This window comes from Centrocercus urophasianus, unplaced genomic scaffold, assembly GCF_019232065.1.
Source record: "Centrocercus urophasianus isolate 14NV4802_14NV808 unplaced genomic scaffold, USGS_Curo_1.0 seq_40, whole genome shotgun sequence".
Classification (NCBI taxonomy): Eukaryota; Metazoa; Chordata; class Aves; order Galliformes; family Phasianidae; genus Centrocercus; species Centrocercus urophasianus.
In genome coordinates this window covers 2487987-2514110 of record NW_024884978.1, presented here as the reverse complement: position 1 = coordinate 2514110, position 26124 = coordinate 2487987, and the positions used below count along the sequence as shown (strand labels likewise).

The following is a 26124-nucleotide window of genomic DNA, read 5'->3' as shown; positions in this document are numbered from 1 at the left end:
CAATATTCAATTAGATCAGAGGTAATAAGAAGATCGAGCAATACATTTCATAGGTCACAAACACATGTCTTTAAATATAAAAGCATCTCTAGCCTTTGAGTTTGGAGGTACTGACCTTCAGCAGTGTAATTTCACCATAGGAAGAGACATATTTCACTTTTTTGTCTGACAAGGACATTTCACTGCTAATTGTTATTGCTGCCCACGCTGAAAGAAGCAGATCTATTGCACTTGCCTGTTGAGATAGACACGTTTCTCTGTTAGCTGACCATTGCCGTGGTTTGGGTCCTCATAAGGCTCATTCTGCACCACTTCGACACCTTCACCTCGGTCACTCTGCTCATGGCTGTGCTTGCTTATCATGTACAATTGCCCAATTCTGTACTGCAAAGCAAAAATCAAGAACAACATATTCACTTTATGTAATATGAGTATTCGTAAGTCAAGGTCATACAATTATGTATCATTGTGTACAAATTTAAGGTCATCTAAGGGATGAAAAATAGTATTTCGAAGCTTTATTCAGGCCTATGAGCAGAGATCCTCCCATTATCTTATCAAATCCAGGGCTTCACTTACAGAAAAACACAAGAGCCACGTGTGTACGATAATCAGGAGAGAACTTTGTTTTTACAGCATATTTGTAAGTATTTAAGTTAAGAATAAATGAACAACTAATATGCTGCATTCAAGGTGTTTTAATTGGCGGGTGAACTCTATGGGCCCAGACTTCTCCTGTCATACCAACATGATGCCAACAGTGAAGACACACACACGGATTCAGCAGTTTCAGCTCTTTCCACAGAAAGAAGCAGACTTAGTACTTAGAAAAAGAAGTTTGAGAAGAGTGATTTGGTGACATCATTAAAGTAAACGACAGCACTTATCTTTTTTCATATAGACTCACAAGTTATTTAGGAAGCCAAAACCCAGGGGCTGCAATCACAAAGAAATAAATTATTGCACTGGCAATTGACTTCTTTTTTCCTTGCAGTACGTCTGCATCTACTGTAAGGCTTTTTCCTCCAGAGAAATCTAACAAAAAGTACATTCCTAAATTTTCATTAGCAAAGGTTTTTAGAGTAAGATTGTACTTTCCCATGCATTCTCTGTCCTGAGATTTCACTCTTATTTAAGTCCCTTCCACATTCTTGAACACACCACAGTTCTTACAAGAAACCATCTTTGGACCCATTTGGTTTTGTCCACTGGATCCATCACTCCTCCAAAGTAATTTATTTAAGGACATCTAATCACATCTACAACATCAATCACTTCCAACACGATGGACAATCCCTTAATGGTTGAGCTACCACACACACAAAGCTGCCAGGTACACAAAGCTGCAGCGTAGGCAAAAGGTAACAGCCTGACCTCACTAACCTCCCTGAAATTCTCAGTTATTACAGTTATAAAACAGCAATCCTACTACATACTTTACAAGCTCCAAAATCCCAAACCAAAAGAGCAAAGTTAGAAAAAAACAGTCAAAACATGGAACGAGTTGTCAGTGAGATGGTCTTGCTAAAGAAAACAATACAGAATAGGGCAGGGGTGTTCCCTCAATGCACACTACAGCAACAGAGCAAATTACTGTACAGAAACATTCCTAAGACATTCACTAGAACAGCGATGCAGAATAACACTATTTGAACCATTGGATGCTGAGTTCTGTTCTCTGTCTGTATCTGCAGCTTCCTGATCTCTGGTGCCTCCTTCAGACAAAGTGCCCCCATTCAATAGATGAGCCCTAAAAATCATTTTCCTTGCTAATCATGTTATCATCATCTTTGGTCTCTACTGAATCTTCTTCTCTATCTCATCACATTTAAACACTTTGTCCTAATCTTCGAGATTCTGAAGAGCTGTCAAATTCAAACATACACTTTAACAACTTCATGAAAAATTGCCTTCTCTGCTTCACTAATAATAAATGAATGCTCTGGTACACAGCCAAGGCAAAGTCTGTAGACGGAGCAAGCACTTCTATTGGACAAGGCAGTAGTGTTGGAAAAATGAGAACTTTCAGACACGTGAAGCTGTTCTTCAGCTCTGATATCAAAGCAGCATTCTTCAAAGCTAAACACAAAGAGGAAAAAATGCCCTGCTTTTTAATTAGATATGTATGAATTAGACCACCTGTGAGCAAAGGCACTGCCTGCACAGTGATAAGGATGGTAGAAAAGAGGAGAGGTGATAAAGTTGCTTATCTTCTAATGGAAAGAAAGAGATCAGTAATTTGTAGCCTGTGGAACATGAAAAGGTTAGTTGAGGAAAGGGGGAGAGCAATTACAGTTTGCCATAAAACCAGAATCACTACTGAGATCTCTGATCAGGTTTCTGGTATTTTGACTTTTATTTGCCACAGACATCTCTGGAAAGTGTTTCACAATTGCACATGACATTGCATGCTAAGATTTCCTACTTCCACGCAATCTTGGCAATTTTGCTCTCAGCTGAACACAAATGTCTCCGTTTCTGTGAGAAACACTGGCTCAGAAACATCAAGACAAACGTGTGTTCATGCTGACAATGAAGAACAGTGCTGTACCAAGGCATTCACTAGCTGCAGTATCACAAACCAGAGATACTGACATATAACAACACGTTTAGCTAATAGAGATTGATATTATTTCACAGATACACGCTACCACGAACTGCAAGCAGAACAGCACATCACCAAGGCTATAAGGCACCCCGCTCAGCACGTGGGTAAGGATGGCAGAGCTGCACTGTTCAGCAGATAATCTGCAGCACAGAGAAATCACTTCAGACACTGCAGTCAGTGCTTACAGAAAGTTCTGCTTCTCTGATGACACTCACAGTCACATGCGCTCCAGTGTTAAGATTCCTGAGATTGAACAGAACAGAACTTTGCCTCATCTGAGCGCTTCCAAACTCAGTGCTTTTACCACAGGACACACCTGTAAAGGTGTTCAATTCTCAACAGTAATTACTTAAGTCAAAGTGGTTTCTCTTATCACACTCACTGACTATAAATCCTTCAATCCTTCATACTATTATTACTATTAGACATCACTCTGCCTTTTGAAATGGGCACTGCCTAATGCATTCTCAGGTTAATGCAGAGCCCTCACACGCAGGCAATTATAACACTGTGCCTTCTGATCCCCGTGCTTGTGTAGATGATGATTCACAGCTATTAAGAATAATTTAAGAAAGCCTTTTCCATGGCACGAGCTGCAGGTTCTGACAGGGTGATTTGTCTTCCTTGCTGTTAACATTCCTCGGTTGGTTTTAACTAGCACATAGGAACACACACTGTAAGCAGCTGATGTTCCACGTACCGGCAGACCGGCGCTGCTCCTACCAGATCTACTTTTCAAATTCTTTTTTCTTTTTAACTGCCAGTTTCTCTCTCAGACTTCTAGCTTGCACAGGTATTACTTTGCAAACCAAAGAAGCGAGCATCTTGCCTTACAGCGTGCGCTAACCACCACCTCAAGGCTTTCCTGAAGGGCACTGCTACAGGAAGGTATCAGTCAGACAACCACTGCAGCGCTGGACACCTTCCTGCCACCTTTTGTCTACAGAGCCATGAGCAGGAAGAACAACCCTCACTGCAAACAGCAACTTCCAAGTCTTTCCTACACAGCATAACTTACCAATGTGAAAGAAGCAGCTGATATTTCTAAAATAGTGGTTTTCCTGCAAAAATAACTACATTGTAGGCTAGGGTCATGTGAAAAGAGTCCTACTGGTTTTGATTCCTGGGAAAATCTGGAAAGAAAGCACGAGTAATAAACAGAGAGCACAGAAGGGGAGAGTTTTTATAGGCCAGGGCTGTACCTTGCAGAGAGAGCCTGGCTGCTGCTGGGATGGTACCCAATCTCACTGAGGCTGCCTCTGCAGAGTGCACACCAAACATACACATTATTTGACTGCTAATCTCTACACCACAGCACTCAGAGCACCTTGCACCACATTCACTTTGCCATGTAGAAATATCTTACGTGCAAAGAAGTTTCTACCAGCTGTTGTTTTAAAATGGCTGTCCTGAGGCACTAATACAAGACTGTAGTTTCAGCAGCAACAGCAGCTTTCTAAAATATGATTGTCAAGAGCAAATCCATTTCAGCTATGCAAAAGAATTGATCTTCTGAAACAGCAGCCGAATTGATTTGTTACAAGGAACAGCACCCAAACTCTACACAACCAGCTTCATCTAGCAGCAGACATAGAGAGGTGTACCAGTTAACAAATGCCATGGTCCCAAGCATCTTTTGATTGAAACACAGCAGAGGTGCATTCTGTCCTGAGCATCAGCTAAAGCCAGTGCCTGAAATAAACAGCGTGGCACCACAGAAAAATCCAGCAATGAGAAAAATATGCATCTAAGAAAAAGAAACCACATGAGAAACCAAGACACTGATCATTAACCAGCAGTGGCAGAAATGAGATACAAGAGAACTAACACTACATGTCAAAGGGTTTTTCTGTCTATAGGTGTTACAGATGTGATGTGATGCAACGTGCAGCTTGCTAGAGCCTCCAATCAAGGCAGGTCAGTGAGTGGGGTAAATGCTAGTAATAAACAGACTGGTTCAAGTTTAATGTTGAGCTTTAAATCTCCCCTTCCGTTAATTCCTGCATGCATCTATGACTCGTGATGCACTGCACATCTGCTGACTTGCATCAGCAGCATTTTTTAGTATTGCCCAAATTCATGGGAACATGTTTTTGTAGCCTCACAAATAAACAGTTGCAGCAGGAACAGTTGATTCTCACATGCTGTAAAATGCAATTTGTATTGCTTTCATGCTTGCGTTGCCTTCCTCAAGGAAGAAATTTCTTCCGCAAATCACTTCATCTGTTAAAATTCCTGTGAACTGGAATAGGATGTTCAGCACAACAGTACCCCTCCTCCAGAACTTTCATCTAAAGAAATCTGATCTACATTACATTTGAAGTGCCTTGGCACATTAATGGCTTACATCCTATGTGAGTGACGCCGCAATTAATAGAAGCAGATTAATAGTAATCCACAATTAATACACATACAACACTGCTCATTTCAATTTTCACTGAAATGGAAATTAAATTGCAAATTTTCAGCTTACGTGCAAATACATTTTGCTAAATATAGCTCATGTCCTGTTCAGATGCTAGCAATTTTGTTTCTACACCAGCTGTGCTATTGAAAAAAACCAGCTGTTTTCACCCTGAATGTACAAGCTCATATATTTAAGAAACAGTTCTTATTAACGATATTTCGCAGCGAGTCAGCTGGTTAAATCTTGCAACTGTTTTCGTGGCGTGCTTCTTACATAATTGCCAATACCACCTCATTATCTGGGTCTACAAATGGATATATATTTCCTGAAAGAGATGCACATGATTTTCTTGAGCCTGTTCCCAAAAGCAGAAACACGAGCTGGAAGGGACTTCTCATGGCCACTCACAGCCCACCTGCCAGTAATGCACACTGAAACTGTGCTCCCATCTGTGGGTCCCTATTTCTGAACACGCACCTTTAAATCACATGCAGGTCACCCCTTTAATTGCAGCTTGTTGCTTTCCAGGCACAATTCACTTTGCAAAAGTGGTTCGATGGCTATCAAATACTACTGATGTATTTTCTAAGCCAACACGACAGCACGCTGTATTTGTTAACTACAATTCATCCACGAGGTTGCAGTCAACCTGAAGGCTGAAGTTCAAAGAGCTGTTTGTCAACCCTCTTTAAATTTTAACTCAGAATGTGGTAAAATGAACTCAAACATAACAAACTCAAACATAATTTTTGCAGTTTCTTTTGGTAAGCAAGGCTTATTTCCTGCTATTCCAGGAGAAAACTCTTACTTCAGATGTTCCAGGGAAAGTCAGAATGAAAAGCAGAGGGTTCCTTCTCCACCCATCCATCCCTCGCTCCCCCCAGCAGTGCACACAGCCCTGCACACACAGCAACACCATCACATTTCTCTCACTGTGCAAAGAAACATTCCCTGTGAATTAGGGGCAGTGACCAAGCAACTTGCTTTATTAATCCAGACAACAAGAACGCAGTGGTATGTCATTGAAATAAATAAGATTTAGGGGAAAAAAAAAGAATCTAAACTTACATGCCATACATATTAAATGCACTTTTCTTGCCCAAAGGAAGGCCAAGAGCAGCCAAGCGGTGCAGTGCCTCAAAAAGCTGCAGCCGCAAAGCTGAGTCTGCACAGAAAAAGCAGCTCCTCCAAACTGCAGAGGGATTTGTGCTCATTGTTTGATTCAGCTCAGTTTGAGTCGGGATGTATTTGACCCCTCCTGAATGTGATGCTGCGGTTGGTCTGGCTGTGACACAGGTGGATCGAACACACGTGCAACTCTTCCCATGCAATGGAAATTATTTTTCACTTTTTGCATGGTTAATGGCACTCAACTGATGTTTAAGTAGAACTTCTTTCCCCTCAGGTTACTTTTCTCTAATTACTCTTCAGTAATTACTCTTTTTTTTGTCTCTTACAAAATCTCTCTTGTTCTGAAAACATCAACTTTCAAGTACAGAGAATGTGACGTTTTCAGGAAAAAAAATCCATGCACATTTTGCTTTTAGGAGCACTGAAGAAACTACAAAGGATTCAATAAACTTTGTCACAATCAGAGGGGAGCAATTCTGTAATTACGTTTTTTGGTAGGCAAATTCCTTAGGAGGCATTTTGGGCAATATAATTCTGCCTGTAAGGATAGAAAAAGGGAGAACTTCCTTAGGAGACACAATATAAAATGAAAAAAGGCCCTCAGTACCAGAATTAAGACTCACCATTTACAAGCTAAAGGATCAGACATTCAACCTGCTTTCTGAAATCATATTCAAATGAAAATGAAGCAGATAACTTTTCTTTGCTACTTCCAATGAAACAAAAGTAGACTCACAGTCAAAAGGAACAAATACTTCAATGTATGTTCTGATCTCATGAAATGAAATCAACTTCAACTTGATTTTTGAAATGCACAGTTTGATGCCTGCTTTCCCATGATAAACAGTAGAATGGAGTGTCTTCAGACAGCCCAAGCTCCTGCACAGGACATTCCTCACCTGCATCTACCTTACAGATTAGGGTGATGAGGATATTAAGGTCAATGAAGAGGACACACATATAAGCAAGAGTTGAATTATTGAAGAAGGAAATGAAGACATACTTAACTCCCCATTCCTGGACTTACAAGACAAAGACTGCAGATTAATTTATAATTATTTAACTAAAAAAACCCTTATTAGTAGAATATCATCCCCCAAAACATTCTAAGGATGAAATAAAGTGTACAGATACATACAGAATTATAAACATTTCTTTCTAAGGAATTTACTCCCAATGGCAGAAGTGACAACGCTTATGCTAAAACGCGATATAACTTCTGGAACCACAGAGCAAATCAATGCACCTATGGCCCAAGAGATTCTTGCTCTCCTGCTAAACAGCAGCAGTCCCTGAGCTGAGCCGGGCTGCACGGCTTTCTGCAGCAGAACACAAGTAACAGAGAAGGCCATTTCTCAGTAGCTGTAAATGGGAATGGCTTTCTGACACACAAAAAAAGCAGTGTTTGAACTTCTGTTACAGAGAAGTTTCCAAAAACATCACTCAAGCAGGAAATGGTGCCCTTGAACAGAGCAGAAAGACCCTCCTGTTGGCTGCAGAGGCTTTGGACCAAAGTGAGCAAACAGCTCTCTGCACTCATACACCAAAGTTAACCACTTCCTCAGCAGTTAGAGCCAGTGGCGTCATTCAGAACATGTCCTTTGGGGTAATAGCTCATGGTGTATGGCAGCACCAGGGAATAAAGCTGAAAACTACAACAACAAGACGGGTAACTAGATAAGATCTCTTTGTAATGAACCTGGCTTTCTTCCTGCAGTGCTTCAGACCACAGCAGGGCCACGTGACTGCTGCTTATGCAAGTTCTCAGGCTGTAAACCTGCTAACAAAGACAGAGTTTGAAATAGCAAACATGGAGCTCAAAGCCTTCATCATACACGGCAGAAAGCGCTGGTTTGACACAGAAGTCAGAACATTAACCTGCACTGTTTTGTGTAGACTTCAATCTTTAATATAATAATAATAATAAAAAAAAAACAACAAAAAACAAGCCCCACACTAACAAGCAAACAACAAAAACCCATGAGAGTTTAAAAGATACTTGCTTGTTTCTTCCCCTGCTACTCCACAACAAAGTCTCAGCAAGTCACTGATTCAAAATCTCTGGGAGGAGCAGGTGACCACAGCAATGGCAACGCAAACAGCACTCTGAGTTTGGATGCCCAACAGCACCCAGGAAGAGTCAGCAGCAAGAACAAAATCCTGTAGGCCAACACAGCTCCATCTTCTGCTGGTGCCTGGAGTTTGCCTAAGATGACTGTGTGCAGGCAGAGCCCAGGCACAGCAGGGCCGTGGCACACTGCAGCACCCACATGGTCACCTCCTGGCCACTCTCTGCAACATCCCCTTCCCCCCTCCTGCACATTCACCTCATAGAATGAACACACTTTGAAACCTATATTCTCTATTCCACTCCCCCCCTTCCCCCTTTGTTTTTTTTTTTTAATTCTTCTTTTCCTTGCTCCTTGTGCTTGCTGTGGACTGCACGATTCTCATGAGAATGAGATAACCATTAGGGCAGGCAGCACACTGAATTCCTAGCTGCCATGGCTGAACTGCTACCCAGCACCTCAGAAAGAGGAACTAATGCTACCCAGCACACAGCAGGTGGGCACAGTCTATTCTGCAGCTGCACCTTCCTCAATCATCAGGACCTGATATACCTGCTTCCCCATCTCAGATTATCACAGCTGGTCCCTGCCACTGCAGACAGTCAGGCCAACTCTACCTCTGGAATCTTTTCTTCCATCTAGGCTGCAGTTAAAAATAAGCACATACAAAAACTCCTACTTTCTGATGGAAAGGATAGCAACAAGACATTTGCTGGCTTAACTGGTCACAGCTCTCACTGAGAGGCAGCCATCAGTTTGGCTCTGCGGGAAGCTTCGCAGTGTTACTTCTGTTGGATCCAAATGGTTGTCTTGCTGTGAGCACAACTGCTGACAATTGGGTAATATGTGGCAAGAGGTCTGGCACTGCCAGTGGTACACATGCACACATAAAAGCAGTTATGAGTTTATATACTGACTTGTCATGCATCCATTCTCTTATTGTGATACTGAAACAGGCACAGAAAACTTAGTGTTATAAAACAAAGCTCATCTAAGGAAAGGAAAGGTGCAAGACCGCATTCAAGGCTGCTGGATGACAACAGTGTCACCTTGTCATTCACCCATGGTGCTTGGTGATGTTAAAACTACAGTCTGGGAAGCTTGATTGATCTGTTGCTTTACTGTCTTATTCTTTCAATAATTTCTAGCATACAAGCACATCATGAATCAACGCTGAGTACAAAACCTTGGATGTGACAACCAGATAAGCCTTCCAAAAAGAGCAAGGTGTGCTTAATTCAATTGAACTCAGAACTTTGAGTATTTTCTTTTTTAATGAAGCTTTTACAACTCAGAGGATTGCAATTGCAGTGTTCTTTCCAAGCTACTGAGAATGATTTGTTGTAAAGAGCCCAAATTAAAATGGGTGGAAGAAAGGAACTGAAGTCAGTTTTAGCTTTAGATTTTTCTCTGCCAGCTTTTCCTCAGTTGCTGCCCATGCTGCCTCAAACAGCAGAGCCTTCCAGATACCAACCACAAGCGTTCCACGGCTCGCTCCGATTGGTACAAAGCCAGCAGATCCAGTATCACGTCAGGCACGTCACACCTTCCTCAAATGCTTTTTCATCTACAAAAAACATTATAGAGAAGAGGGAAGATTATACAGCATTATAGATCTGATGGCCTCTCAGAGGCTTCCCAGATGTGATTTTCTCAGACAGCTCCCTGAGCCATACTGACAGGAGGACAGGGTTCAGAATCAGGTCCCTGCAGCCGCTCCCAAAGGCTCACACAAACCAGCCAACCGAGCTTTCTGTATGCTGCCTTAATTTCATAAGGCTGTTTTCTTAACAAGATCTCATGTTTTATTCGGTAGGTCATAAAGTATGCTACAGAGTCACAGCCTACATACAAGTTCCACTTCTATAGCCAGAAGAGGCAGGCATGCGTCAGAGGCATGCTACTTATCCTCTCACTGCAGCACTTTGGGCCCCCATGGAGCCCTGACAACCTCAGCTGCTCCACCAACCACTTCTCTATCACCAAGTGAGCCACAACTACCAAAGGTCAGACTTCCTCGTTTTGACCTGTGGGAATGAAAGGACAACACAGCATTTCATTACATCAGGGAGATAAAACTCATGTTGGTTTCCCACTTACTACTACAGCCAACTGTGCACACTGTTCGTTGCCATTCTGTTTCAGATTTTATTTCTCTTTACATCTATTGATGAGATCTTTATTACAAATTTATTAGCCTTTACAAAAAGGATCTTTTAAACTTTGCAGCTGAGGTGTCTGTGAAGTCAGTCTGATGTGCTGTAACACGGGAAATGATTTCACATTTGCTGTATGATTAACTGGAAAATGCCATCAGGGCATCACCACTTCATCTTCATGAAGACACATTCAGGGCAGCAGCAGAGCCCAATGTGCACTTTCTCATGTGTAGCAATGCAAGCAGTCCCAATGGAAAACTCACAGAGATGCCTGCTTCTCCACTCATCCATAAACCAAATGTTTCATTTAAGCCACCTGACTTTTCTCCATCAGAAGGAAAAAGTGCCATTAAATGAATTCTCATGTGCCAGCTTTGATTTTGTCACAATGGATAATGGATCCAAAATTCTTTCTCTACACACTACAACTACCTTGTGGACATTCCTAAAATTGTAATTGCCCTCACAAGAACACAAAGCCATGAACAAAAATGTCCTGTTTTATCATTTCAGAAATCTACTCAAACATAGATGAAATTCATCTTAAACAGCCTCGGAGAGAACACTGTCAGCATAAAGATCTGTGTGAGTGACTACTAAGTGAGAAGCTCGAGGAAGAGGAACAGCCTACATTTTCTTGAAATGAGAAGTTAGACATGTTTTTAGAAGGTTATAGGAAGACGGGCCTAAAAGAAGATTAAATTTAAGGTCTAGCAAGTAATTTATTTATGAAAGAACTTCAAAACTATAAGAAAATAATCCACACAACATTTACTGCAGGGCCAGGTCAGCAGGGCCGACGTGTTTGTCTGAAACTGTGCTACCACAGCTACAGCTCCCAACAACCAAACCCGTGTCTGCAATACCTGAGATGCTATCCTGCAATCAGAGCACACTCGTACTCTGAGGTCCCTCCTGACTTTTGTTTTATTACTGTCAGTAACAAAAGATAAGGCAGCTTATGACTGCAGCTCAACAGCCATTCTCAGCTCCTACTGATTAGTATTTGACTGAAAGATGCTCACGTTCTTAAAGAATCTGCCCCAAAATACCATAAGCAGCTTCCAGTTTCACTCTTTGACAATAACCCCCATGAAGCTGCTTTAGTGAAAGTGTTGTGTATTAACTGGCTGCACTGTTTACATTGCTAGCAGCAATGTTGATACTGTAACAGGTCATTGCCAGTTAAGTAAAACACAAGTTCATGTTACCACCAGTTACTTATTTTAACATTGACATTGGTAGTATGGGTAAATAGCAGTATTTTTCAGTTAGGAGAACTGTACTTCAAATTGATGCCACCACTAATGGAAATAAGAAAGCAAACCACTTACACTGAACAGATACCTGGGTGAAGCATGAGCAGAGAAAGCACATCACCTATCATTAAGCTTGCTGCCAGCTTCCGTTAGAAGAGATTGTTCTCCTGTTGGTAATAACTGCTAAATTTTAGTTGCATTATGTTCTATTGTGCCTACTTCATGCTCAGAAAACCAAAATGGCTCAGGAATGTTTCAATTGCTTGCAAGAATGAGACCAAAAAACCACAAAAATCACCAAAATCAATCATACAAACAAAAAAAAACCCCAACAACAAAATCAAACCAAGCTACAAACAAACAAAAGCAGTGAATCAGAAATAAACGTGTCAGCTCCTGCTCCCCTCCCCACCTGACATTTGGCAGACACCTCGTCCTTGCAGATCCATCTTATGCTGCTCACATGAAAAAAGGGCTAAGTATGAATGGATTAAGCTTAAGCCTTTGCAAATACAGCTCCATATTTTCAGTAGAAGCTCTTCAGAGCTTTCCAGGTGAATTACAAAATATTATGTTCTCACCACACACTCACAAGCCTCTCATAGATCCTACTACACACAGATCGTGTTTCCCTTGCATGTTTCTTTCTGCTGCTTATTTTCTTCTATCACATGTCACCACGTACATTTTAAGTGATTCTTTTACCTATTACCCTCTCCACTGGAATCTCAAGTACAGAAGCCTGCACAGTGCCTGCATCTCAGCCTTCCAACCAATGACACGGGCAGGGGCTCAGAGGGCAACACAGATCACAGAATCACAGAATCGTAGGGGTTGGAAGGGACCTCCAGAGATCATCGAGTCCAACCCCCTGCCAAAGCAGTTCCCTACAGCAGGTCGCACAGGTCGGCATCCAGGCAGGTCTTGAACATCTCCAGAGAAGGAGACTCCACCACCTCCCTGGGCAGCCTGTTCCACTGCTCCGTCACCTCACTGTAAAGAAGTTCTTGCGCACATTTGTGCGGAACTTCCTATGCTGCAGTTTCTGGCCGTTTCCCCTCGTCCTGTCTCCACTCACCACTGAAAACAGTCCGGCCTCGCCATTCTGCCCCCCACACCTTAGATATTTACAGACCTGGATCAGGTCCCCTCTCAGTCTCCTTTTCTCAAGGCTGAACAGACCCAGTTCACTCAGCCTTTCAATGTAATGAGGGGTTAAAGCCACCCAAAATATTTACCACCAAAATCTATACTTAAGGAAATCTTTCTAAGATTGTAAAGCCAGGTGCCCAGGTGTGAGGGAAAAAATGATGGATGACATATTGTACACGTGTGTTAGTGTTCAAACACTATCACACTGTTAAATAATCTCTTATTTAATTCTCTCTTCTCAAGGCAGTCACGTATTGCTGCATATGAGTTTACATTGGGCATCTGCTCCATTTGCTGAAGAGCTGAAAAACACACTGGGAAAGGAAAACTGTGCCAGCTCAAGGTCATAAGAACTGAAGAATCCACATGAGTGCACATCCTCTGGGCATCACCAGTTGTGATGAATAAGGATGGGGAAGGGCAGAGATCAAGAACTCCACGTAACGCAAGCCTAAGTTCTTCACAAGCACTTTTCAGATGCTTGTTCCTCATCATCCTCAGACCACCTCTGGCACAAGAGGTCTGATTCAAAGAAATATAAAGCTATCGTAACTAGATTCAATGAAAACTGTGTTTGGAACGGGCCATGTAAATCCTCTTTGAAAAATCAGGTTCCAAATGTTAAAAATAAAACTTAAAAAAAAATCAATAATTTTTTACTTTAATGTCTCAAAAATGACCTTCATCTCTAAAATATATTTTTTCTCACTGCAATATGTATAATGAAAATAAATTGATTAATGTTTTGTAAAACATTCAGAGACTTCAATAACGACTCAAAAGCCATGACAGACCACGGTTCCAACTTCAGATACAGATAATAAATTACTGACAAAAACCCAAAATAATCATATAATGAAAAAGTGATGTTCACTTGAGCACCACCCAGCCTTTCCAGGAACTGCTTTTATGAAGAACATATTCAGAAAGCGAGCAAACTGAAGTTCTACAGGCAACATTCAGTGGGGCACATCTGAATTCTGAGTGCTTGTCCTTAGCCCTGATTCTTAAACTAGGATATGTTGATAAAAACCCAAACTGTAACCTCACTGCAGTTCTGCTGTCTGAGAAGAAGGCCACAGGCCAGCTCTGCAGCCAGGCTGCAAATGCAGGCAGCTCAGAGCAGCAGCTGGCTGATGTACCTCCCCTGCTAGTGCTACCTTTTCTTTTTGATTAAATAAAAGCTTCTGGCCTACAGTTCTTACACTCTGAATATGTAGCGTTCACAATCCAAGAAATAAGCATCAGTATTTTGACTGTTTTATTTTTCCCCCAGACAGCAATTCACTAACACAGGGCTGGGTAAGCAACTGCAAGATTTTTTTTTTAATTGGAGGAACAGCAAAATTAATTTTGAAAGCTTCTTCTGTCAAGGCTGAAAGTCTTTGTACCAAACTTCATCCTGGAGTGGTATTTTCAGCTGTAAAATAGGGGTTTGTAATGGAAATGCTGACAGGCCCATAATTACAGCAGCACTCCGGGCACCACTATAGCGGGCAATCAGATAGGAGTACCACCTAAATTCAGTGCAAGGTATCAGAAAAGTTCGTGTCTGTCCTCATTAAAGCAGCACTTAACATTCCTTTAAACCTCTGGCTCAGACTATTAATTTGATGTTCAGAAGGACACACACCGGTACCAATGCTCACAATGACTGCAGCCCCTCAGTACTTCAAACCAAATCAGAGGATCATCGTAACGTTGAAGGCAATAGAAACTGCTAAAAGTTCTAAGAATAATGAACACTTTATTTTACAGGACAAACTGAAGTCATAGGAAATAATATACAGGTGACACATTCATTCCTGTGCTCTGTAGCGTTTTAAAGCTTCTTTTTATATCCAAACCTGCACTGATATGTCTGTGATGCAGTTAATTACACCTAGCATACCAAGGAGACTCTGCTCCCTGGGCCTTCCTTGATAGTCATGGATATTAGTATGATTGAATGATATGTTCATAGCCTATATGAATTTTAGTTTTCTTAATCCCAAGAAAAATCATTCAATAAATTGGTGACATGATTCCAACATGCACAGTAATATTCTGAATGTTTCAATAACGTAGAAATCCACAAGTTTCACCTGAGCATGTGTTCTGTAATAAAATCCTGTTTTCCTACAGAGGCAGAAATACTAGCAGCATTACTTCCAGCCATGTAAGCTATTTCATGATTCCAAGAGACCCACTCCTATTTTCCTCAAAAATAACAGAAAGGGTGAATTTACCAGAAGGATTATTTTTTGGAGCACTGCTTTCCTGAAACAAGTCCTTTTTCAAGCATAAAAAGTTTCAATAAACCAAAATAACAGCAATAAAAAAAGCATGCATCACATTCAGCACAAATCTAGGCATACAGCTCTTATCAGGTACAGGAGAGAACAAACGTCACGTTCCACAGAAGCCTGCCTCACTGGAAATGGGACTGACGGTGTTTTTGATGACTAGGTAGAGAAAGAAAACATCTCCCTGAACAGAAAGTACTTTCCCATGGAAAGCTGGAATGGTACTATTTTGAGTATCGCCCTATTTAAACACAGGGACACCCTCACTCTGTCACTCGCGCAGACGTGATCCGCATGTTTTGATGGCTTGCAATTCTGCCTCAGACTACAGAAACTCCTCACAGAAGATGATTCAGAAGATTATTATATTTGCATATTTTCCCGTTACTGACAGTGAAGGCTTCCAGGGGCCATCGGTTCAAGACTACAGCATTTACAGAGAGCAGGAGCCCGACATCCATTGATGTCACACTTATTTGAATGCAGAGCATAACTGACACTGCCAGAACGACTGTGTTTGTTGCCATGGGATGCTTCAGTTCTCTCATGAGAGACATTTCTCTTTTGAAGAGGACAGGTTTTAGGATTTACTTTTTTTTTGTTTTAAATCAATAGAAGGCAACAAAATTGCCTGTGCTCCAGAATGCAGATCCACATGAAGAATTATTTTCCATTAACTCGCTAAAGAAAACAGAGCAGTAAAGTAGCCAGTGACAGAAAGGTAAAATTTATCAGTGCTCACCAGGCTAGGCTGATCTCTCACAAGAATCTACAGACCAGAGGAAACATGGCTTCATCCTGGGCCTTTCTGTCCACATCGTTTTCTCAGATCACCTATTCCACAACCATAGTAAATGCCTCTAAGAAGCAGCTTGAATTTTCCAGCATAATTTGTTCCTTTAACAGAACAGATTTGAAGAGCACAAGTGTGATAATCGCATGCAAAAATGACTTGTAGTACTTTGTGGGAGAACGAGACAAAGAGCATTTGCTGGAATCATGAAACCAGATGAAACTTATGGAAGTGTGACAGATGGAAACAGGCCAGAAAGTTTTGCAGTGCTGTATTACAAACTGAAGGACCACCATTGTTAAAGTTAAATTTTTAATCCAAAATTCACAAGCTTCCTCATTTCTCACTTCCAGATAACTACTGAACTGTCTTCCTCTGGACTTCAAGGCAAAGGAGCTGTTTGGAGTGTAGTTCAGTACAGAATCTGTCCTTCATTTCAGACACAGATCTTAACTCGTGCAGTTTTCTCTTAGGAACATATTTTTGCATTCTTAATTGAAGAAAAACTCCCACTGACTTCACTGTGAATAGAAGCAGGCCTGAGAAGGGCACTACTCTTGCTTATCAGCACACTATAGGAATGCTGTCAATTAATTACACCATATCAGCTGCTTGGCTGTAGATAGTGTACATGGTGTGCTTTTCACTTTCTGATTTACAGTCAGTAGGAGGAGGTCACAGCAACAGAATAGGAACAAATCAAAGTTAAACATGGACATGGAAATTTCTCTCCGTTTTCAAGACTGTCAATTCTGTGTGCACTGGGCACGAACTGGGACTGTGGTGATGAAACGCGAGAGCAATGCTTGCTACTGGCAATGACAGCCTAGATGAACAAAAGAATTATGCCTTGTAACTGATTCAGTGTCAATGACAGGCATCCTAAAAGCTAGTATTGAAAATAGAGCAAATGTTGTCAATTCATTTCAGAGATTAAACGGATGGAAGAGTACCCAACTCCAAATGGAAACTAAGGAACATGACATGCTGCCAACCAGTACTTGGCAAAACAAGTCATTATAATATGGAAATACTGTTGCACATCACTAATAAATGTTGCTCACAAAAATATTAATAAAAACTCTGTGATTCCAATTGTCATCATTATTAATATCTGATTCTCTTTAAGCAACAGTCACCACATAGTTTATGATTTCAGTGAATGAGCATTAAGAAGCCATCAGGCCCTCTCTAAACACTACTGCTTAAATGCTGAAGAAACATAGCTGCTGGGTACTCTAATTGGAACCGTCTCTCTGCACCAACAATTAATTCAAAACATTGTGTAGGCATTAAATTCAGATCCTATACTTTCACATGTAGGACAGGAGCTGTATTACGTAATTCGCCTTTCATTCACTACCATTAATTCAATGATTCAATGTACCAAACAGAAAACAGACAGTATGGGAGTGATTTGGACCACAGAAGCAAAAAAGAAAATTATTTAGTAAATAGCACAGTATGGGTGCACAAACACTGTGGGCTAAGCTCACTCTTCAGTCAAGTGCTGATAGCTGATGAGAGCACTAATTTGATTTCGGAAGCCTATTTCCCAAGGCCACTCCCTAAATTTTCTAGAGGAAACTGATCACCATGAGACAAGAAAGTCCCTTATCTCGATAAATTGTTGCTTAAATGATACAATGCAAAAATAAAATCAACAGACAAATAATTTCCAATCACTGGAGAGATGACACCGGTGAAGACCCAGAGGGATTTGTGCTGGGTTTCAAAGTACTCAGTGTGCTCATTAGCAATGGCAGCATGCTCATCCACAACTTATTAAAATCCCCAATGAACAATATATAAAAAGAACAAGCAATAACTTGAACCCAACAAGCATGGAAAGCCACATTTTCGTAATTAACCTCCTACAACAAGGATTTAAAAGATGGAGTGGGAGGCATATCATAGAGAGTACAAAGTGGAAAATAGGAGAGAACAGAGCAGAGAGGATATGGAATTACTGTGATCACTTGCAGCCTCTCAACGCTTAGAGAGCAACTGCCATTAGATGAAAAGCAGAGTGACAGTGCCTCTATGACCCCAGTGGCAATGGACACCCACAACAACCAACTTAAGGCCTGCTACTACAAATCCACCACTGGGTCACCTCCACTGCATGAGTGATGGAAGAACTTGGGGATGAAAACAGACTTCACCACGGTCTTCTACAGAGAAAGGAATCAGTCAAACCCATTTGCTACTGGTTAGCCAGTATTGTGCTGTTCCTGCTTAAGAAAACATCTGAATGTATGACTTGGAACACAAGACTTAACACAGAAATTAGAGAAACATCCCAGAAGACCTACAGAGAGGAACAGCACCCATGCATGTTACCAGCATTACCCTATAGCCCTATCAAAACCCACAGGACTCAGCCAGCCTTTAGTGGATACAAAATTTAACAGAGTAAGGACGGAAGTCCGACCGCTGCTTCTAAAAAAAGGCCACAGAAACCTCAACAGGGGACAGCAGGGCAGTGCTCACAGGAACCTGCTCTGCACTTCACAGCTCTCACAGTCACACCTATTAGATATCTTGCATGTGGTTTCATGAAAATTTATTTTTTTTAAATGCTTTCCATAATAACCATCTGATCTTGGCTGAAGTGTTCTTGAGTAACACCCTAAAGCACACAACATCTGCAGCAAACAGAGTGAAACAATGCTGCTGTTCTGAATTATTTTTCATACTCTGGATTACTTCTGACAGAAAAAACCTACAGTCACTTCAGCTTTCATACATCTTCAGCAGAATTCAAGGTGCTGCCCTTGTGTTTCTATCCTTTTACTCCAAACTGCTCTCAGTGCCCGAAGTCCTGATGAGATTTGCTTTCTGATCTCCTCCCACAGAACCTCATCACACACGGCAGGGTAAGGCTCTGACAGCTCCCAAGTTTTCCAACAGCTGCCGTCCTCATAGAGACAAACAGTTGATAAACAAAATAGAATGATACGGTTTTAAATCATCATGAAAGATCGATTATCTGATTTACATTAAGTCATACAGCTCAAACATTTCATTCTTGTGATGCTATCTAAGAACACGCAGATCACAGTTGATTTATTACCTCAGCTCCAAAATACCCAGCTGAAAATAGGCAGGTACACATTCACACCAATTACTTACATTTTCGGGCAGTAATGAAATTAACAATTCTATGCTTAATTTGATAGAAGTACCATAATATTTGTAGCCACAAAATAGAGCTACATGGAATGACAAATGCTTTAAGTTTGGTCATGAAAGCGCGAACAAAGCACAAGGCTTCTGACCCCCTCAACTTCTACCTTCCATGGCTGTGACTGAGGAGAAGCAATCTACAATGGACAAGAAGAACTAGAGCATCAAAGCCAACCAAACGTAGTAGAAATCATTAGAATAGCCTCAAAGGCTCTTATCAGGAAAGCATTTTAAAATGTGACAGCAAAAGTTAGCTAATTATCTTCTCCCAAATGAAATTTGAAGTACATTATTATATAAGTATTATAAAATAAGGGCTGAACTATGGTCTGTGCATATATATTGAACTTCCACACATCACAAGTACATTAGCAAACAGATAAACCACGTCAAAATACATCCTGGGGTGAGGTCTTTAAGAAAGCCAGGATTTGACCAAGTTGAGTCATTGAGGTAAAACTACAAAACAACAGAAGTATGGGTGAGGACAAACAATGACAAGAGGAGGCTGGGAGGGATTCCCATGCACAGAAAGAAAAATATCAAAAGAGGAGTCTGTTCTGAGAAGTTGTGAAATTCCTCCAGTGATAAAAAAAAACTGCTCCATAAAAATGCACAGCTTAAAATTTCAGGAAACATCTTTCACCTGCAGACCAATCTGCACACGGGATACGTATTTTGGGGTCTGAAATGGACGAGAAAAAAGGATTTGTTGGGGGACTTAACTCTGTGCAGATGCAAAACTGAATGGGAATCTCCCCAAGCAGACTTGCTCTGATCAGGTTCTAGTTTGATGTAACTAACATCAAGGTGCCGAGGTTTTGACTGCTTTAGAACACATCTTTACAGTGACTGAGAATCCAAGGAAATGCAGGAAAAGAAAAAAAAAGCATCAAGGCCCTCTTGTGCCTCAACTCTCGTGTTTGTAGTTTTAGGACACGGAAGTTTATTGTGAGCTAAACCATTCATTTTTTATTCTATGCAAAGCACCTCATATAATCGTATCCTTCAGCTCCTTAGGTAAAAGACTCCTATTTGCTGATTTGATGGAGAAGCCATTCCTACAGCTTTTGCCTGTGTGAGGGAGAATCGCTTTGCCTTTGCAGGATGTGCGTTACCAGCGCCAGGAAGGTGGGTGTAAGCTTACATCAAACTAAGCCATGTTATATTAAGACAGGGTGGACCTCAAAACAGAACTATGATTTGTTATGGTTGACAACTGAAGGAAAATAAGGAATGGGATAAGGTCAGAAGGCTGATATGAGGAAATCAGATGGAACCAGCAGCCACTTTTCCTCAAACGTTCTTAAGGAACTCAAGATTTATTCAGACTGCAGTCCCCAGAAGAAGGTTAAGACGCTCTGATGTGGAGGGTGGCTGTATTTGCTTTCCATGCCCATAGGGACGTTTGTTTTCTGGAGTCTGAAGCAGAGGGCAACCACCAATTGCCACCGGCATTGCTCTGATTGCTGCAGTGCAAACCACTGATGTTGTTTACTCCAGTTCTGACCCCCAAAAACAAACTGACATGCCTGAAAACATCTTGGTGAAGAGGCAGGATTAGAGGTATCCACATTCAAACTGTATTATGCTTGATGCACGATTAAATAAACACATAGCCACCTGTTACACTTATTTCTGTGGGAGTATCTATTTTCAATTACAGCATTTACTATCCGCCCTCAAGAATGGCAAGTAACACCATGGCAACATAAACACAGTCGTGGCTGCTTGAGAAACCTAAATTATAAATAGCTTATAAATAGCAATGTATAGCCCGTGCAGCCCTAGAAATAAACTAACTAATCCATGGGCATTTGTTCCTATGACATAACATTTCCACTAAAATGTTTGCCTCATCTCCAGCCCACTCAGGATTGATTTAGAAGTTCAGCATCACTTGACTGAGTTCACGTTTAGCCAAAAGAAAAAAGAAAAAGATAGCAGAGAATAGAGAAAATAAGCTATAGCAAAACTGCGGGGGGGAGGGAACAAAAAACCAACAATGGCCTTTATTCCAGTTCCACTGAAGTTAATGGAAAAAACTTCATATCCCAAATGTATAAGAGCCTCCTTAATAAGAAAACATGTTTTTATATTGAATCATCCATGAAAAAAACCCAGGGGCTTACGTGAGAAGCAAATGGCTTACAAACGCACATAAACTGAGCAACCCTCTGATGTATGTGAGAGATTCCTGAACTCCATACTCTCTTCAGCTTCTGCCTGGGTGCAAAGATCCATGGAAACTGACACAGCAATGAGATTCAAGCCCGGGCTTCGGACTCAGGGGGGAGCTGAACTACCAATTGTTTCGTTGTGCTGTACAGCTCCTTCTGCTCTGCAGCAGGCAGTAGTGGGGAGCAGCACTCGCTGCCAGCTGGCCGCCCGCCGCATGGCCTTGGCTGGGCTTCCACGTTTGGAGTGTGACCGAGGACACGGAAATGGGAGAAAGAAAAGAATCGGAGTTTGTGCAAAGTTAGGATGAGAACTGGGAGATTACTGCTCAGTTTTGCAGCGTGGGGACATCAATAACTGTATACTCCATCAGCTAAGCCCAGAGATATTATCACTGGATTTACACAAATCCAGGGCCTCAGTCTGCCTGTATGAAATGCCCCTTAGGTAGGCAAGAATCCTAATGAATTAGAAATGTCTGTTTGAGTTCCTCCTTGTTGAAATTCACAGATCTGAGAAATTTACAAGTTTTCTTTTGATTTACAGCTGTTACTTCAAGTCTGCTTTCAATCACTCTGATAGAAACCCAGAATAAACCCATTGCAGCCAGCGGAATTCACATTTACACCATGCAACTGAAATGGAATTTGAATTCCCAACATTTCTATTCTAAAAACGTGCCGTGTGTTTTGTCATACATACTTGGTGAGATATCGGCCTCTCTGACATCAGCGAGGGATCTCTCAGTGGTATCATGAGCTCTGAATTCCACTGAATGATTTTCCTTTCACACAGAGAAGCAAAACAAAAGCTCATCCCCTGAACTGTGAACTGAAGAAGTTTTAGATCAGGTCTATATGATAAAAGAGACAGCCTGGTTACTTGAGAATGATTACGTACACATTTCATGCTCTTCAGTTGGCTTATGTCAAGTCACAGTACAATTACTTTATTAAATAAATTATCATTTAAATGTCAGTATACTTGCACTTTTAAAAGCAACCTGACAAAATCAGATAAATGGCAGCACTAATTTGCCAAGTATCTTTCAGGTGGTCAGATGATACCTCCTAGGAGCAGTATACACACAACAGGCCTTGCAAAGCGAGACTACTTCCAAAACCCTGCTATGTAATAACAAGAAAAATAGCTGCTCGGCTTAACAACAAAATTATTACTGCCTTTTCCTTTCTGATAACTATGAGGTTTTTGGCTCACAGCATATACTGGTAGCCTATCAAGAAGCCTAGCAATACCAGCACTAAAGGTTATCCTTGTATTCTAAATAACTTTTAGATAAACTGAGAGAAGAAACTGAAAATGCACCTAACAATTAACCGTGTTTCTGCCTGTCATCAGCAAACAATTGTTAATCAAGCAATTCAGCAGCAGTGTGTTATACTGGAGTGTCATTATCACATAATTATTTTGTTATGAATTGTAATAATATTTTTACTGAAGAAAAAAAGTTAAGCAGCCATTAATTGGGCAGCAGAGTCAACCTAATATGACATTTAATCTGATGAAACGGAAAATAAAGCACACAGCATGCTCACAGAAAACAATTCCCACAGAGCCTAACTATTCCTAAATCACTTAGGCACAACTAATATTAGAACAGATGTGCTGCTGAGGAGCTCCTAAACAGCAACCACGAATTCTCTGCAGAGCTTAAGGTTTTTTTTCATTTTTTATTTTTTTTTAAACAAACCCAATCTGCAAATATTTCCACATGTGAACTCAGGACACGACCGCTTCTGCTTTAAATTAAACACGCGCACAAACATACGCAAACGTTCAGCAGCGCACGCACAGTAAAACCAGCATCAGAGCCACGAAAATGCAACACTAATAGAATGCAAAGCTGCTTTGGCATTTTCTGACCGCAAACTGGAATAATAAAAAAAAAGGAAGATAGAGAAATTTTTCCAAGAAAAGCCATTAAGATGTCACTCCTCCATTTCAGCACTCCACATTACAAAAACAAAAATAGTATTTTAATACATATCCAAGGACTCAAAATTGGCTGCTCACCTATAACCAAAATTGGGAATAAAGATGAACTGAGAAGGAGATAAACAAGACAAAGATCAGATTACCTCCAGCTCATCCATCAGATGATTCAACTTGAAATCTAAATCGCCTTTTCCTCACTGCTATTGGAATCTGGTCAGCAATCCTGTGGCACCTTTCTGTGCCTCCCAGACATATGCAGATATTGGCAGTTTCAGGTAAATAAACACACAGTGTCCCCATGCAATGTTCTTAGGGCTTCATGTCCAAGCAGTGCAAAACGCCAATTTGCTTCACTTTGGGATCGAGGCATTGAATGTTACAAAAGACACTGCTGGTCGTCACTGACATCGTATGAGCCAAAGAAGACAAGGATGAAATACGTGGAAAAATATTTTTAAAATAATAATTGTAGACGATAAAGAAGTTTTCTGTGTTACCAAGAATGTTTACCACACCCACAGTTACAGAGTACATCTGCATGGTTCACATGTGCACCTAACTCCAACCATACAGCATTTAATGGCTGCTCATGCGTTACACAGTGAGGATGGAAAGCCTGCCTGCATTGCAGCACGCACACAAACTCAGTTCTGTGAGCACAGCCCAGGGAATGTACTTGTCTGTAAGTCTCAAAGAAGAACACTGTGAATGAATCATCCTTACATGCTATGGGTTTTTCACTACTTGACTAGGCAGCCTTTTGCTCAGAACACAATCGCTAACAAACTTAAACCACAAAATCAAACTGAATGCTCACAGAGGAAGACAATTTTTAACCTTTCTTAGTTATTACAGAATTTCCTCTCTTCCTGTAACTTGAAGGGCTTTATATACCTTAAAGGATATAAATCACCTGGCATATTTAACACAAGCAGTGCAATGCTACAACAGGATGATAACAGCAATAGGGAGGCAAAGTCTTTGGCTATAACAAACAAGAACAAACCCAAATGCAGCAGCCATAGATACAGAAATGAAGGAAAAGAGCTGCTTACCTTTAAAAGGCCTCAGGCATACACAGACCTCCAGAAAGAGATGCCCTCACCTCCACTGCTAACTGGGAAGGGGTGGATCCTGACCTTTCTGGTCACATAGGTTCATTGCACGCACCTGAGCTCCTCTGGGTTGGCCCTGCCTTCCCACCAGGTGCTCCATCACTGCCTCAGACCCCAACTCACTAGAAGCAGTCAGCAAACAGGTGAAAACACGTATAAATCTGATTTCTAAACTTATAATTAGACACACGAGAAAGAAGAACAGACTGGACTCCAGGAAAATGCACCTGGCATACCAGAGTACATAACATCAAGGTGTCAGTGTGTTCATTATTAGGCACATAAATGATAGGGGCCTCAATTTCCAAAGTGCTGATCCTTCAGAATTCACATCCACTTTTACAAGAACTTCATGCTCTCAGTAGCTTGAAGTTCATCCCAGAAAATAAATAATAAAAATGCCAACAAAGCACTGCATTGTAAAAGGCATTATTGACATTTTGTGCCCTTCTCTCTGTTCCGTAGTTTCCAAATCTACTTTATGGTTCAAAGATAAACACTTCATGGGAGTTCTTGACAGCATCAGAATACATCCACACATCCATATAGTGCTTTAGCTAGAAACTGGCCTAGAGCACCATCAAGCTGCATTGTCTTTTAAGAGAAATGCAAAACGTGCCCCTATATTTTGCCACCACATCAAATGTGCAGTATTATTTGCTGTATGTATATGCCCCTTGGAGAAGTGTTGACAAGAAGAGACGAGAGCAGCAGAGATGAAGAGAGATGCATGACAGAGTTTGGAGCTCCTCAGGTAATACCTAATCCCCTGCACTGAAAGATTTTTTTAATGATTTACACCAAAACTAAGAACAAAGGTTTTCTTGTTTCCCTCAAAGAAATGTATTGCAATGTGCTAATGAGAGTGGAGAAGAAAATCAGTTATTTTCGGTCTCCTGATTTGCAGTGTAGCTCTGTCAGCTGCCCTCACTGCTGTGTAGGTGGCCATGGCTGCAATGGGAAGGTCAGGCTAAGGCAAGGCATTCACTTCCTTCCCACACTAAAATACAGTTCTCACTGCCAACTCTTCATTCTTATGACTGTCCTGTGTCAAAAGAGAGTGAAAAAGCCTTACTTAGTACTAGAAGTGCTGATGCTTTCACTCACTTATTTTATCTGCAGTGTTGTTGTAAAGGTTCCTCGCAGCCCCTGAGCTTTGGGTCAATGTAAGGGCACAGAGCAGCCAAGGCCCAGTGACACAGCAGACAGGAGTATGCACAAAAGACCAGATCAGCTGTTTGTGGGGAGTTGTACACAGGGATTTCTTTTGAAGGGTCCATAATGGAGTAAAGACTTTTTTGAGATCAGTCATTGAGTCTGTCCCTCTGACAAACACAGCAGAGCCTCCACACCATTAACTGCAGAAAGAAGGCAAAAATTCTCACGTTCCTGTAAGGCACTTCCAAAAAGAATGACCAAGTACAGAAAGAAGGGGCACTTCTCATAGCGCTGTAACTAACTTTTAAAGGGATCATCGTAAGAGTATAGCTATCTTATAGCTGCCTCCAGTTCAGACTCAAGTGAAATCACACAACAAGCCTTCATTTCTGCTGGACAGCATCAGCTCAAAACTGCCACAGTAAGTATTTCTGCAGAGGCCATGTTCCTGACACGGCCCGATTTGTTTGATTTACAGGTCATTAAAAGTGAACTCAACAGCTGAATTTCACCTCCTGCTTGCCCCTAGTGCTCTTGCTTACAAACAACACATCACTTTTTCAGATGTTGCACACATCCACGTTTTGGTGAAAATACGTTCTTTGGTTGTAGCTGGAAAGAAAATGCTCAGACGACCTCATCTGTCTGTATTAACTGCAGAGTGA

General features: G+C 41.2%; 1 protein-coding gene across 6 annotated transcripts in view; it reads right to left on the bottom strand.

Moving 5' to 3' along the window:
- PITPNC1 (phosphatidylinositol transfer protein cytoplasmic 1) overlaps positions 1 to 26124 on the bottom strand; it is a 69709-nt gene that overhangs the window by 40219 nt on the left and 3366 nt on the right. For 4 of the 6 annotated variants that reach the window (XM_042832854.1, XM_042832857.1, XM_042832858.1 and 1 more), the window contains exon 2: positions 236 to 384. In XM_042832854.1, coding sequence (XP_042688788.1) covers positions 236 to 384 — 149 coding nt within the window. Of the gene's footprint in view, positions 1 to 235; positions 385 to 5492; positions 5594 to 9689; positions 9776 to 26124 lie in introns of those variants that run through there. The other 2 variants (XM_042832856.1, XM_042832855.1) reach the window with 2 other exon arrangements.